The sequence below is a fragment of the Papaver somniferum genome, chromosome 6 (assembly GCF_003573695.1).
Source record: "Papaver somniferum cultivar HN1 chromosome 6, ASM357369v1, whole genome shotgun sequence".
NCBI classification, from domain to species: Eukaryota; Viridiplantae; Streptophyta; class Magnoliopsida; order Ranunculales; family Papaveraceae; genus Papaver; species Papaver somniferum.
The window spans coordinates 49,842,189-49,857,104 of NC_039363.1; the positions used below are offsets into that span (position 1 = coordinate 49,842,189).

Genomic DNA, 14,916 nt, shown 5'->3' on the forward strand with positions numbered 1-14,916 from the left:
CATATTTTCTAAAATACTCGAGACATCAAATATGTCATAAACCGGGGGATGTTCATCAAGGTATTGGTCTAGCGTTTTACAACGTGCGGCGTACAACACGTCCATTATAAGAAAGTGTCAAGAAAGGCAGAAAGTAAGCGGCAATAGGGAAGTAGTGGGTGTAAAACTGACTAGTCTTCCCTTCATAATAGGGACACGGTTTTCACCACTTTACACGATCCCACTTCTCTGTTACCCAACTACTTCCACTTCCTATGAGATTAGTGTGTTCGACTATGACTTGTATAAATAGATTTTCAATCTATTTTAATCAACAATATGGGTTATCAACGTAAGTATTCAGAAATCACCTAAAATTCACAACTTACACCTTGCAAGCAAATTCTACATTCTGATACAAGTCATAAAAACTACACTTTACAGAGTTCATCATTCTGATCTCAACTCCTTGTCTGCTTCCCTCCCTAAAATCAATCCTTCTCCTTCATTTTGTGACCGAAGCAAGCCTGGAACGACCATTTCTTGGTTTAGGCCAGGACTGTACAGATTGATCTCTCGAATCGAAAGTACTCATGTACAAAACATTTGTTTAGGGTTTAGATTCGTTTCTCATCGACACACCCAAATTACCGTTTTCAGTAGAATCAATTTTTATCCTACTACACTTCACCACCTCTTTCAGTTTCTTCTTTTGGTCCTTATTATTCGTTAGGAATGAATTCATATAGAACGACACCCAAATCCAACTGACATATGTTTCCCAAATGGTGGTGCTTTATTTAGGACAGGAATTCACTTGGGCGGAGAGAATTCTTCCTTCGTATTTACTAGATGTACACCAATGGTTAACCCAGAATAAAAATACAAAAGTAAACAATGATATCAGTAGGATGGACCCCTCTGATGTCAGATTGGATCAAAATTAATTTATATGGGACGACAAGAGGAAATCTAGGACACCCAGACTGGATTTATCTATAGAGATTCAGTGACGACGATGCTCACAACTTTAGCATATCCATTAGGGATCACCACTGCACTCATGGATGAAACCTAGGCTATGTTGATGTCGACCAGAATGACGATAAATATGCAATGAATTAAAGCGCACTTCAAAATATACTCAGAGAATCTAGTCTGATTCATCAAAAACGGTATTAGATCTCTTTGGCATATCTCAAGCACGATAACAGAAAAATCAAGCAACGAATGAGATATATACTAACCATTGCAATAAAACACAATTACATCGAAGGCAATCGGGCGACAAACGGACTCTCAAACCATACCGCCAAAGGAAGCCAGATAAATACTTTCTAACCCACTATAAGGGACTATACGGTCCCAACATTTTAAAACAAAATCGTGTTTTTTGATGGAAAGATGCAAATGCTTCTGCTTTCCATTAAGATGATGACATTCCCTTGTAAAATTCTTACTTAGTGATAGAAACCAATAAGAATAAGAGGACGAGAGAAAGACACAAAACAATGGACATGGTCACATGGGACTCGATTGAGAGCCTAGCGTCAGGTTCACTGCCATAGAGGGAGCCTAGCAGCCAGGCACAATATAATTTCAAAATGTATATTGAAACTCTCACCAAATGCAACTCGGTTACTTTTTCTTTTTATGGAAACAGGGGCTTTGAAATGCCCCTAAATTTTATTTATGAATACCTCATTCAAATTGAGGTGTGAAGGATTACATTGATCAATTACATCAATAAACAGGATAATACAGATAATACAAGATTTACAATCGAAACTTAAAGAATCGAAATAAGAAAATCGTATTAAACTTCTGAAGCCTGTTGAAATAATGGTTTCAAACCATTTTGTTTCTTGACCATTAAATATATCAGATGCTTCCATAAAAGGGAAGTAATATGCCTAAATTAGATTCTTTTCATCCATAACATGCTTGAAAACAATGCAAATCCAAGTTCACCAAAAAAACCCCAATAATAGAATAAGAAAACAAATCATGATAGTATTGTGAAACCATCATACCGATCAGAAAATCATAATTTTTCTTTATTGAAAGATAAATATATACAAGGAAACAAACTCGATCCGTCCGGTAGATCTGAAAAATCAAACCAAAACCAGACCGATTGAAGAAAGTAGTTTTTTTTTCCTTGTCGGAGAGAAAAGGGGAGAGAGAAAAGGGGAAATAGCATTACAAGTAAACCCTAATACAGCTTTGGCTTCTTAAATCTCAATCCGTCCTATACCCTAGAAGAAAGGGAGGTGGAGTTAGAGACTTGCAGTAGCTCGTGGCGCTGCAATCGTGATATCGACTCCAGGTAAACCCTAATTTAGTTTTGCTGTATCTAAGATTTGTACTTTGTAAAGATGACTAAGGGTAAAGGTTCTCTTCCTTCTACAAGTCCTTTCGTTCTTCGTCGGCGAATTGAATCATGTAAACTTAGTAAATTACGAGTTGATGAAATTGTTGAACGTCTTCAGACTAACTTCCCCGATTATAAGCGTCAAAAGGTTGCCCCATTTACCAAATGTGTCCAACGAGCATTATTAGTGCAACAGGGAAGAAGAAATTTCTCTGCATCTCCTTCTATAAAAGGTAGTGATTATCACGATGATGATGATGACGACGACGTTGACAATGAAATTAGCTCTGCTTCTCGAAGTCCTGCTCGTAAGAAATTTAAGAAAAAGAGTGATGAAAGTGAAGAGCGTCTTTGTCGTACAGAAGATAAACACCTTCAGCGGAGGATGAAGTTTAAGGATTCTCCATCACCTTCAGTGTCTTCTTCATCAAGTGATGAAGTTTCGGAAGAAGACGAAGATAGAGATGATTTGACATCTGAAGATGCAATTTATGGGCTCAAATTTGAACCTGAAGAGGATTTGATGAAGAAAATGCTTAGGGATAGTTACACTCCAAAGCGTGAGAATTTAGAAAATAAGAATATGGAAATTGAAGTTGAAACTAAATCAAAGAAGAAGACACAAATGATGGGGCCAGGTAAAGGTGAAAGAACAGGGAAGGGTAAATTGAGGCATTTAAAGAGTGTTGGAGATACTGAATCCAAGAATGATGACAATGAGGTAGTCAAGGATGGGCCAAAATTTAAGGATATTGGAGGATTAAAAGGGATTCTGAATGGGTTGATCGATGAGATAATTTTTCCACTTTGCCATCCAGAATTGCCTCGGCACTTGGGAGTTAAACCTCTGGCTGGGATTTTGTTGCATGGACCACCTGGATGTGGGAAAACTAAGCTTGCTCATGCTATTGCTAACGAAACTGGAATTCCATTTTACAAAATATCGGCTACTGAAGTGGTTTCTGGTGTCTCAGGTATGAAATTCCATTGTTATGATTGTTTGATACAAATTAACGTGTCAATCTCTTTGTAATTTGTCTTTTACTTATGGCTTTTGGTCAGCAGTTATATATCTTACGAACATAGAAAGACCACTCAAGCAAACCAGAAAATACACACGCTCCAAGAAACAACTATTAGTTAATGAATCCTTCAGTACTTGTTGCTCAATGCTATGTGTCCTTCTCCTCCTTTGTAGTTTGATTGTGCCATTAGGAATGTTTGGATTTAGCTCAATGAGTTTCATATTTGGTTTCGTAAGTCTTATTTTACATACTAAATGCTTCAGGTGCATCTGAGGAGAACATACGTGATCTGTTCTCAAAAGCATATAGGACTGCTCCTTCTATTGTATTCATTGATGAGATTGATGCTATCGCTTCAAAAAGGGAAAATCTACAGAGGGAGATGGAAAAACGAATAGTGACGCAACTATTGACTTGCATGGATGAGTCATATGAAGTCCTAGGAACAACTGACGCAGTTTCAGGCTCAACAAATTCTGGGAAAAAACCTGGTTATGTTCTTGTAATTGGAGCCACAAATAGACCTGATGCTGTAGATCCTGCACTCAGAAGGCCCGGACGATTTGATCGAGAGATTGCTTTGGGTGTTCCAGATGAAAATGCACGGGCTGAAATCTTGTCTGTGTTATCTCGTAATCTTAGACTTGAGATGGGTTGTAATTTTGATCTTGCAAAAATTGCTAAAGCTACACCGGGTTTTGTTGGAGCTGACTTGTCAGCATTGGTTAACAAGGCTGGTAATCTTGCAATGAAAAGGATAATTGATAGCAGGAAACCTAATTATGAAGACACCAATGCAGACTGGTGGAGGCAACCGTGGGAAGCTGGAGAGATGGAAGGGCTCAGCATTAGCATGGGTGATTTTGAGGTAATCTCAAAACTAACAATTATTTAGCGCCAGGTATAAATTCGGTTACATTTTCACATGTGGAAACCCATGTATTCTTATCTTATGTGGGGTAAATTATTTTTATAATTCTTCTTTGACTACCTTATATTATTCACGGTGTTGTTGTTTCTTTTATTATTTTCCTTTGTGCCAAAAAGTTCAATCTGCAAGAATGCTATTACACCTCATACCATAATGATTCTTTTCTGTGTATGTCCGCATTTATATTTTTCCTTGAAAAATCGTTGTATGAAAAAAGCCATAGGTTCATTTAAGTATGACATTTTATTTATCTTGTTTTTGCAAATGTGCAGGACGCAGTAAAAATGATTCAACCATCTTCGAGAAGAGAAGGATTTTCAGCTATTCCTAATGTTAAGTGGGAGGATGTTGGAGGGCTGGATCTCTTGAGAAAGGAATTTGACCGGTATATCGTTAGCCGTATAAAACATCCCGAGGAATTTGATGTAAGTTGTATGTTTAGTGTCATCCTTATGTGCAACATTAAGTGTCTGCAATAACTTAATACTGATGTGTTACGATTTAATAGATACTCCTCTCTGTACGTGATTGACGTATTCATGTTTTTGCACTCATATCCATGTAACACTGAAACCAGAGCATGAAGCGATGATCTGCAGCTCTATGTCTTTTGGGGGCATGAAGCTCTTATCCACTCACAGCGTATCCTATATATACTATTTATTATATGTTTTGGGGAAAAACAAAGGGAGAAAGATAACTTAAGCATCAAAAAGAATACATTGTCATCATTTGCCTAATTAATTATATATTTATGCACTTGTTTTATTTTTCGTCTAAATTCCATGTACTTCTTCTTATAATATTACTTACTGCTATGTTCTTTCGTCTGCACCTATTCATTTGGTCGTACGAATACAAACTTAAGTGTGATCCCAGTTTTTCCATCGCAATTTTTCTGCAATTTGAAATGATATATAATCCTTGGTTTATCAACATTATTTTGAATTTATCATTTGCTCCAATTTTTTAGGAATTTGGTGTAGATTTGGAGCAAGGATTTTTGCTATATGGACCTCCTGGTTGTGGTAAAACTCTAATTGCCAAGGCTATAGCAAATGAGGCTGGAGCAAATTTTATACACATTAAGGTCCCTCCCTCCCTCCCATATTTCCGTTTTTGTTGTTCCTAAGAATTGGACATATTTTAGTAGTTTGTTTCGTTCTAAATTACATTTTAACTTTGATCACCAAATAGGGCCCTGAACTTTTGAACAAGTATGTGGGAGAGAGTGAGTTGGCTGTTAGAACAATTTTTAGTCGTGCTCGGACATGTTCTCCATGCATTCTTTTCTTCGATGAGGTATGCAGACTCTTATTGCACCTTCTCCAATGTCTGTTTGTTATGTCTTATAAGGCTAAGCACACCTGGTGTACCTATCTAAGTATGGCTCAAATCCAGTAACTTTAACTGTCACTTCACTTGAATAGTTGATTTGTAATATGTGAATGTGGAATACTGACAGCGGGTAATAAGAGTATTACCTACTTACGTTCATAACCGATGTTGCTGAGCCTGATCATATGCTGTAAACATATTTTTCTTAACCTACATGCCATTGTTAAAGTTGGCGTACTTTCGAATATAAGAAAAATGAACGCTTTCTTTGTGCACCACTCATTTGTCATGTGCATCTTGCAAGATATTTTCCCTTTTTTTCTATGTATGCATGGTTCAGTAAATTACTTGCTGCCAGTTGTTGAACTCAACACATTAGGCCCCTTCATCTCAATGTTTCAGTCTCAACGAAGTATTGCGTTTATCTTTAGCTGCTAGAAGGCAGCCATCTTCAGTTGCACGCTAACGGCAACTCGGCAAGACTTGCATAATTCCTGATTTTGTAACTTCCAAAAGACGTTGCTATTCTTTTCAGGTGGATGCTTTGACAACAAAGCGGGGAAAAGATGGGGGATGGGTTGTTGAGCGACCTTTGACCCAGGTTAGATATATTTTAAAGCCAGTCTGTTACATTTCACATTTTCGACATGTTATCTTAAATGGATTTGGATCTTTGGTTTGCGATTTCAGCTACTCATAGAGCTAGATGGGGCTGATAAACGGCGAGGCGTTTTTGTGATTGGTGCGACAAACAGGTTTGCAGCTTTTAACTTTCTTACTTTCCTGATCCAGAAAAAAGAAGTGAAGTAAAAAAACAACAACATACAAATAACTTTAGCTCTTTTGATATCTAACATCCTGCTGTGGTATGTACCTGTAGACCCGAGGTGATGGACGAAGCTATCAAACGACCAGGGCGAATGGGGAAACACATGTATGTCCCTCTGCCGGGTCCTGAAGAGCGCGGGTTAATTTTAAAAGCCATTGCCAGGAATAAACCTATCTCGGAGGATGTAGATTTGGTTGCTATTGGGCGGGAAGAAGCTTATGAGAATCTAAGTGGAGCTGATCTTGCCGCAGTGGTATGCATACCCTGCTCTAAAGTTGCATGTATTTGACATCCAGCTTATTATGTTATTTCTTATTGTTTCGATCTTATGCTGTACAGATTAATGAAGCTGCCATGATTGCCCTAGAAGAGAAGCGAATGTCAGGGGATGGCAGTCTTGAAAGGAATAAATGGATGATCAACAAAACACACTTTGATCGAGCAGTGGAGAAAATTGCACCATCTGTTTCAGACCAGGTCACCTATTTCAGCTTTTTTTTTATGATCGTGCTGAGTGAGATTAATCTTTCTTGTCATTAATTATTGAATTTTTTGTTTCCTGAATGCAGCAACGAAGATATTATGAGAAACTATAAGGCATTCAGGCGGAGATGAGGATGATTATACAACTGAATATGAAGAAACCAATTTTTTTGTTGTCATGGAATTGCACACTTTGTGTTTGTATCCCAAGTGTAAAAATGAGTTATAATTTGGATCCAAGTCCGAAGCAGAAATTTTGTCCTAGGTTCACCATGTTTTAAGGTGCAAGAGTAAAAGCATATGTAACCTTATTTAGAAATAACAAAAAAAGAATTTGGCACCAAAAATTAAAAACATTCGTTGTTCGTCACTAGCCCACCTAAATTTTGTTGCCATTGATAAGCATATATTGATGGTCTCGTTGTCTCTGGTACCCTTGCAACTGAAGACATTTTGGTCTATTGCTGGATTATCAACTGATGCCAAGGTGGTGAAATCTTCCAGCTTTTTGATAAACTCTAGGCGGTGGTGACATCTCAAAATTTGAGAAGTGTAGGCATTTATCTAATGCTCAACAGGTTGATAGATTGGTGGTGCCTCGATTGACCAAAAGAAGGAAGAAAAGTAATCAAATTTGTATGGGGAAATCGTGAAGTGCCAAACCAAGACTAGAAAAGATCTGGAGATGGCTAGACGGAAGACTAATACAAGTATACTAAAAAATCTGGAGCTAGGTGGAGAATGGAACTCGGTGAAAAAAATTGGGCCCTAGCTCTTACCTAGTGTAGGGATTTTGCTGTTGGTTGTTTTTGGTTGGCATAGTTCGGCTTTTGTCTGTAGCCTGTAGGTTTGTAGCTGTGTTTGAACAAGCCTTTTTGCTTTATAGAGTCTTCGGCGCTCTTGTTGCACTAGTTAAGTGCTTTCCCTTACTCTGTACTTCTAGCTTTTTCTTTTCAAAAAATGCACAGCCTTTTCAATTTTTAATCTCAAAAAAACAACAAAACATTAGCATGATAAATATACTTACAGTGCAAGAGCAATATCATTTACACCCTCGTATGATGGGGTCTGGTGGTCTTAGCTTTACAAAACAACACTAATAAAACTCCAACCCAAGTGATAAAATTATGGGACACGTCAAAATTAAATTGGAGAAAAAATAATGAAGCTCCAGAACCATTGCGTGCCTCTGCCTTATTACCTAAACAAAACCGAACACCGGAATCTGGCAGCAGGTGAAGGCACTCACATTCCAAAAGCTCCTTCTGGGGGTGGTCACCAATGGGTATAATAGGGGAATGGAGATCTATCAGCAAATCAACCCACTGGCAGATCCAGTGCCTTCAACACATCCTTGAACTCAAAATCGCGAGTCTGTTTGTTAAATTGTTCAACTAGTTTGTACCTGGCATCATTCAGATAGAAAGCTTGAGTGGTCTCAAGAAGCCATTGAGCCTCCGCATCAGTGAGCTTGCTGGTGAAAACAACATCCCCACGGACGAGCACCATATCCTTGGTCTCTGCAAATTCTGTGAAATATGTCGCTGTGAAATAGGGTGCTGCTTGAGTTCCTCTTGCCTTGTAATCTTCAAGACCAGTGAAAATAATGTGTGGCATCTGCACTGAAAAAACAGTTTTTTTCAATAAAAGAAAGAGGCAAAATGTAACAAGCACAAAAAGTTTCATTTTCTTACTAAATATTTCGAAGAACAAACTGATAATTGCATTTTCAAGATATAGCATCCTGCATTTACTCTAAGGTGGTATAGACTTCCACCCATAGATAGTTAAGAGATAATAGAGAAATAAATGGATACGATTACCAGGTCAAGAGAAGCTAAAGTAGGAACTCATTTTCGAGGTTTAACGGTGACCATTAACATATACAACAAAATTACAGGAATTAGTAGATTGGAGTCGAACCTTGAACGAACATTGTTAGATAACCACTTCCTTTCCATAAAGGAACGACAAAATGCCGGCTAGAAAAAAACAAGAGAAGACTTGCAGTGAGTAAAACTATAGAGCCATGTGAAAATTGAAGCAGAGCTACAGAAAAAACTGTTTACCAAGTAACTGCTCTTTGCTTCATTAGGTGATACAATTTCGCCTTCATCGTTACACCAATATGACCTCTCCCCAAGTGATACTGAAATATGAGACAAAAGAACAACTCTTTTCATTACTCATAAACAAAACAGAAGTGAAGTGCAACCCTTCTGATGATAATACAAGTATATTAACATGAGGTGTAGTGGACAACTTTCAGAATATGGTCACCAGGCCAGTATAAAGACTGATAAACACAAAATGATAAATTGAGTATACGTTGCGTATCTGACAAAGAGTGTATAAGCAATACTAAGGAACCACATCTTATACACATAAATACAAGATTTTGAATGGCGGCTTACTATGTGTTGTCAATTCATCCGCTATGTTGCATCTACTTAGTGTTAAATTGCTAATTGTGCCCTATTGGTGCCAAATCAACTAATGCTTCTTTCCATGTGATGAAGTGCCTAGAAATATGGTGATATCAGCACTGTTATCACTTCAGCCAACTATCGGATTTATACAATTGTTTAGATTTAATTAGAATACATGCCACTGATCCATAGATAGACACAGGATTACAGTTGTGTCTTGTTGTTTTTCCATAAGTATCTTCCCTTACTTAGGTTCCATCCATAGAGACAAAGAAAACAGTGGAGATGCCGTCCACGTATATAATGGTTGGGGGAGGAAAGCATGTGAATATTCAACCAAGGTGTCAGATTCTTAAGTTCATACAGACTCATGGCGGAAACTACGTTAGTGCCTAGACAAGCAAATGCTCATTAATATTACAATGCAAATCTAGCTTTTAGAAACTCAGCTGTTTTAGCGCTTCTCAGTTACCACAATGGTAACTTCATTTAAATCTTGATCATGGCAGAGTAAGAAAAAATAACCAAACATTTCCATCAAGAGAGAATAAATAAATACGACACAAAATATCACTGGAAAAAGAGTTAGAGAAATTACATCATCCCAAATGTCAGCAAGATCTTCTGGTGAGAAATTCTTGGCTCTCTCAATGTCAAGAATTGAACTCAATGTTTTCTGTTGCAAAGGCGTGAACCCAGATGCGAAATTCGAATAATCTCTAGAAGGACCAAGTGAACCCCATTTCATGTTATTTCCTGGAATCATTTTCTTTAGATTCTCTTGGATATCGGGAGTTTGGACATAGCTTTGCAGAGAAAAAGTGTTATAGGAGTGTCTTCCTAATGAAGAGGAGGAGGAATCAAAATGAAGAAGAGTAGTCATCGAAGATATCAAACATCTTGAGAATCTTGACGAAATCCGATTCATCATCTCCATTTACACCGTAAATTAAATACAAATAAAATAAAATTCAGATTCTAGTAACTAAAAACACAGGGAATAAACCCTAAAACTTGGAAGAAGAATGGAAGACTCTGAGAGTGTAAGGAGAGAGAACAAAGAGGAGCTTCATATTGGACGCCAGGGCCAGGAATGTCGTGGACTCTGCTAGTTGGGCTTGAGTCTCGATTCAGACTCTCAATTTCCAGTATTGAGTCTTGATTTCAGGACTACTCTTGGGGACCTAATAACAAAATACTATAAGTGAAAATTACAGGGAGACCCATTTTTCCAATTTCTTCAACTGTGAAACCCACGCCCAGAAATCTAAAGGCGCGCACCCATTTTTTAGGAAAAAATTATTCCCGGACCCAAAATTATTGAAATTAAATTTAATCGTGAGATTTTATATGTTCATCGTACTCTTCTTCTTCTCTCTTTCTCCTCGATCTCTTTCATAAAATACGAAATTACTTCATTGAAAAACAAGTTTTAGCTGTAGATCTATGATTATCAAACCTTGTTTTACAAACCCATTTAAGGATTTTCTCTGAAAAACAGAAACATGGTGGTTTTAGCCTAATTTGGGTTACCCTTTTTGGATGAAGATGAAGAACAAAGAATCGCTACCAACAAGGTACTTTTGGAGCTAATATCAAAGATGACATCCTTATTCTTCTGCCTCTACCATCAACTTTAGTATGTCTATCTTTATTTGAACTTCTTTGTGGTGCTAATTATTTGTTTAAACTTTCTTGTTGCTGATCATCTTTCTGATCTCCTGCTACTATTATATTGAAATCTTTAACTTCTGATGCTGCTTTATGATTATGGGTTTCTTCCATTTCAACAATCTGGGTATGTTTTGATCTTGATTTTGAATGTGGGTTTATGTTTATTCCTGCTCCTCCTTCTCTAGGTTCCATTCATTCAAAGTACTTCAGAAAAAACTGGTCTTTTTCTTTCTGTTTTTTTATCAAAGTCTGAAACAAAGAAAAAAAAGGACTAAACTTTCATGGGTATTCATTGTTTTTGGCAAAAAATACTTGATTTCAAAAAGAATAACTGAATATAAAGAGTTGAGATCAAGCACGTCAGGTCCACTAGGATTAAACAAATGAGTGGGATGTGATGTCGTACACAGAGGCTAAAGAAATGGTGGACGATGTTTACTAGAAATTGAGAGACAAATACTGGGGTCCGTTGTTGGTGTTGGTCTGTTTAGTGTCTGCAGATCATGGTTAAATACAGGCTCGAGCTGTGCAGGTTGTGATGATGTGCAATAGCCGATAGAAGGTGCACTTAGCCGCGTTGCATAATCCGTTAGGAGATTTGGTTAGTGCTGTGGAAGATTTGGTCAAGGCTAAACAACAAGAACATAACCAGCTGCAGCTGCTTGACCGCACCGTTTCCTTGCTAGTTTGTTGTGCGTTTGTGGGATGAGTACAAGGGTTGTTTACAACGGATGTGGCGTTAATTAGAAACCAGTAGGGGGATCTAACTTGGGTACCAATTTGTTTCAGCATCGGATATAGTTTGTTATGACTGCATAACATGTCAAGATCAGATTTGGTTTTTAGTCTGTTGGGTGTTGTTTTAAGTTGTTATGCAGCTATGAAAATGGATGCATAACCTGTTATGCATCTACAAAATTTGTTGCATAACTTTTTATGCAGTCCAGAAAACGGTTGCATAACACGTTATGCATCAACTTTTTCATCACTATTGAAACCAACAAAAACAAAGACTGCACAACTTGTCATGCACCTACAATAATATCTGCATAACATGTTATGCATTCGTGAAAATTGATGCATAACCTGTTATGCATCCGAAAATATGGCTGCATAATGCATTATGCATCGAGAAATTTGTTGCACAATCTTTTATACATCGAGAAAATAGATGCATAACCTGTTATGCATCCGAAAATATGTTTGCATAATGCATTATGCATCAATTTTTTATGTACGCACTAAAATCAACCAAAACAATGTATACATAACTTGTTATAGATGCATAACTTTGTTATGCAGATGCATAATTTGTTATGCAGTCGAGAAAATGGTTGCATAATTCGTTATTGATGAGTGCTAAAAAGTGCATATTTCTATATATTTTTCTTGGCATTTAACTCATCTTTTGTGTATTAATTCTACATTTTATCCCATATTCTGTATTTTCATTGTTTTCAAGAATAAATATTTTTCTTAATTAATTTTGCATTTTTAGGTACTAAATAAAGCCTGGTTATCTCACGGAGCGAAAAGAGCAAAGGAACGGCAAAGACTCTCGCTAGGAGGAAGGGAAGAATGATGTTTGCAAGAGCCGGATCAACGAGAACTGGGCTTGAAGAGGAAGAATTGTTCTTAAAGAAGATATGGGCTTGGCATACCCAAGGCCCAAAACCCTCACCCAAATCCATTTCCATTATCCATACCCATTTCCATGAGAGCCGTCAGATTGGATCCATCTTGTCATCCAACGGTCGCCTCATCATTGTGCATCAAAATCCAAAGCTCCTGTCAAACACCATAGTACCTAACTCCATCTGGAGTCGTCAGCTTCGTTGTATCACTTAATCCAACAGTCGCTCAGAGCTTGTTTACATCGTGCCGTTCGATTCAATTAGTAAGTGATTATCCAACGGATCTCCTCGCTGCGCATCAACTTCAGATGATTCCGCTCAACACCCTAGCCATCGAACCCATCGACCTAATGCAAAAATCTCCTTCTTCCCAAATCAATTTTCCCCAAATTTCTTTCTTCTTCCCCGACCATGGCAGAACTGCTCTCTGCCTCCACCTCGAGCTTCACCACTTCCACCTTCTTCCCCGACCATCACAGAGACGCTGTCTCAACCACCATCACCTCCCCTACCTCAAACCCATCTCCCTAGCCTAGTTATTTTCCCCATCTCACAACCACTGAAACCCTAGGTTTTGGGGTGAGTAAAATAACTCGAACTAGGGAACAATTAGAGCATCAGAGGCGTCAATTGAAGGCATAGAAGGACCAGAAGAGGCAGAGAAGAAATGGGTCGACCGTTTTGAGTGATTTGTCACGTCAAATTAGGTAAAATATCTAACCCTAATTTTGAGAATTCGGGGGAAAACATTGTAAACCCTAATTTTGAATTCTGGGTATAAATAGAAGGTGTGGGTGTGTGTTGTAACCATGCTGGAATAGCCAGTGTCATTTGGTTTGATTTTGGGAGAACTGGATTAGCCAGTCTCTCCAATTTTTGTGCTGTTCCATTTATGTTCACTGTGATGTTTTATGTTTAATACTATGTGATGTTAATGTTTAGTTCCTCAATTGTTCTAAGTTTATCCACTGTTATGTGCTTCCCATGTTATGTTATTGTGTTTAAATTCATGTTTTGTTTCACTGTCAACTGTTAATGTATGTTTATCTTCATGTCTATCATGTTCTGAACCTCAAATGCTAGGATTAGATGAAGTTATGAACCAGCTGAGATAGTCTTCATCATGTGCAGCTCATGTTCAGTGTTGCTAAGCCCTTAGACTAGTTGTGCTTTAATCAGATAATTAGCACTTTGGTAAGTATTTTAGCTGTGATTAGAATATCCCTTAGGTTAATGGTGGATTCAACGTCCTAGTGATCATCCTCTTGTCTTCATTGTTTTCTTATTTCTACTTCACTGTTTTCTTCACATCACTGCCCTTGGCTTAGGCCTTGGTTTATTACACTGTCATTTTATTGTCTTTGCTTCACTGTTTATCTCCATTGTTGTTTGTTGTTTTGTGCCTTTCTTATCACTTGTTGTTCACTGTTAGTGGTGGAAGTTTAGGTTAGAATTCATGTAAATTGAGCTGATTGAGAAATGGAGGAATTTAGTGTCCACTATTGCTTGTGATTGATTGTGCTGTTAAAAGACAGTCAATGCTAGGAGTAAAACAGTTGGACAAGTTTCTTCTCCTTCCATTCCATTTATGTATGCCCTGGAACATAGGCAGGCTAGAACCTCCACCTAGCTCCATTAGGGACAAGGATTTAACCAAAAACAGCCACTGCCTAGCATCTTTCCTGTTCTTCTTTGTTATCTATCTGTTTTTGTGGCTTCTTATCACTGTTTTTATAGCTGTTTTGTGCCCTGTTCTTCCTTTGCCTTTGGCCCTTGGCCATTGTCTTTGATTTATCACTGCCATGCCATTGTAAATATCCATGTTTTACCTTGGCCTAGTGCTCTGCTGCCTTGTTTAGCTCCAGCTGCACTAGGTCTTTTTGGCTTTTCTGCCCTTTTCCTTCCCTGGCCTTGCTGCCAGTTCTCCCCCAGCTGCTACTACTTGCTGTTGCTGTTGCTGCTGCTGTGCACTGCTTCTGCTGCTGCTGAAGCCACCACTGCTGCTGCTCCAGGTCCAGTTCAATTCTGGGCTATAAGTCCAGTCATTACAAAAGCCCACTGTATCTGTTTAGAAACCTAAGGCCCAACGGCCCAGTTCACATCAAAAGACATTGAGCCCAATTCACAGTCACTGTTAGCCCAAGGCCCATTGCAATTCAAAAGACCAAAAGCCCATAAGTTCACAGTCAATCCAAAAGCCCACTGAGCCCAAAACCATTT

At 38.1% G+C, this 14,916-nt stretch overlaps 2 protein-coding genes across 2 annotated transcripts; one reads left to right on the forward strand and one right to left on the reverse strand.

The window, feature by feature from the left end:
• Positions 1-1,921: 1,921 nt before the first annotated feature.
• Positions 1,922-7,332, forward strand: LOC113287516 (cell division control protein 48 homolog C-like). Its single transcript, XM_026536295.1, has 10 exons — positions 1,922-3,327; positions 3,642-4,246; positions 4,582-4,734; positions 5,283-5,399; positions 5,507-5,611; positions 6,183-6,248; positions 6,338-6,402; positions 6,528-6,729; positions 6,816-6,953; positions 7,046-7,332. Exons 1-10 carry the CDS (start codon positions 2,358-2,360, stop codon positions 7,070-7,072), a joined length of 2,448 nt encoding a protein of 815 aa, XP_026392080.1. The 5' UTR covers positions 1,922-2,357; the 3' UTR covers positions 7,073-7,332.
• A 632-nt stretch (positions 7,333-7,964) lies between these two features.
• Positions 7,965-10,457, reverse strand: LOC113287517 (ATP synthase mitochondrial F1 complex assembly factor 1-like). The gene is made up of 4 exons (XM_026536296.1): positions 9,987-10,457; positions 9,029-9,108; positions 8,883-8,941; positions 7,965-8,581 (listed from the first exon to the last, which is right to left on the reverse strand). Exons 1-4 carry the CDS (start codon positions 10,323-10,325, stop codon positions 8,277-8,279), a joined length of 783 nt encoding a protein of 260 aa, XP_026392081.1. The 5' UTR covers positions 10,326-10,457; the 3' UTR covers positions 7,965-8,276.
• Between the last annotated feature and the right edge of the window lie 4,459 nt (positions 10,458-14,916).

What these genes read in the sequence shown, in the direction of transcription:
- LOC113287516 (XM_026536295.1), top strand. Translation starts at nt 2,358, where the DNA reads ATGACTAAGGGTAAAGGTTCTCTTCCTTCTACAAGTCCTTTCGTTCTT. An exon ending in TTGAGCGACCTTTGACCCAG is followed by an intron (nt 6,249 to 6,337) that starts GTTAGATATATT and finishes TTGCGATTTCAG; the next exon opens with CTACTCATAGAGCTAGATGG. An exon ending in GAGCTGATCTTGCCGCAGTG is followed by an intron (nt 6,730 to 6,815) that starts GTATGCATACCC and finishes TATGCTGTACAG; the next exon opens with ATTAATGAAGCTGCCATGAT.
- LOC113287517 (XM_026536296.1), bottom strand. Translation starts at nt 10,325, where the DNA reads ATGGAGATGATGAATCGGATTTCGTCAAGATTCTCAAGATGTTTGATA. An exon ending in TTGCTGACATTTGGGATGAT is followed by an intron (nt 9,109 to 9,986) that starts GTAATTTCTCTA and finishes CTCATATTTCAG; the next exon opens with TATCACTTGGGGAGAGGTCA. An exon ending in TCTAACAATGTTCGTTCAAG is followed by an intron (nt 8,582 to 8,882) that starts GTTCGACTCCAA and finishes CTGTTTTTTCAG; the next exon opens with TGCAGATGCCACACATTATT.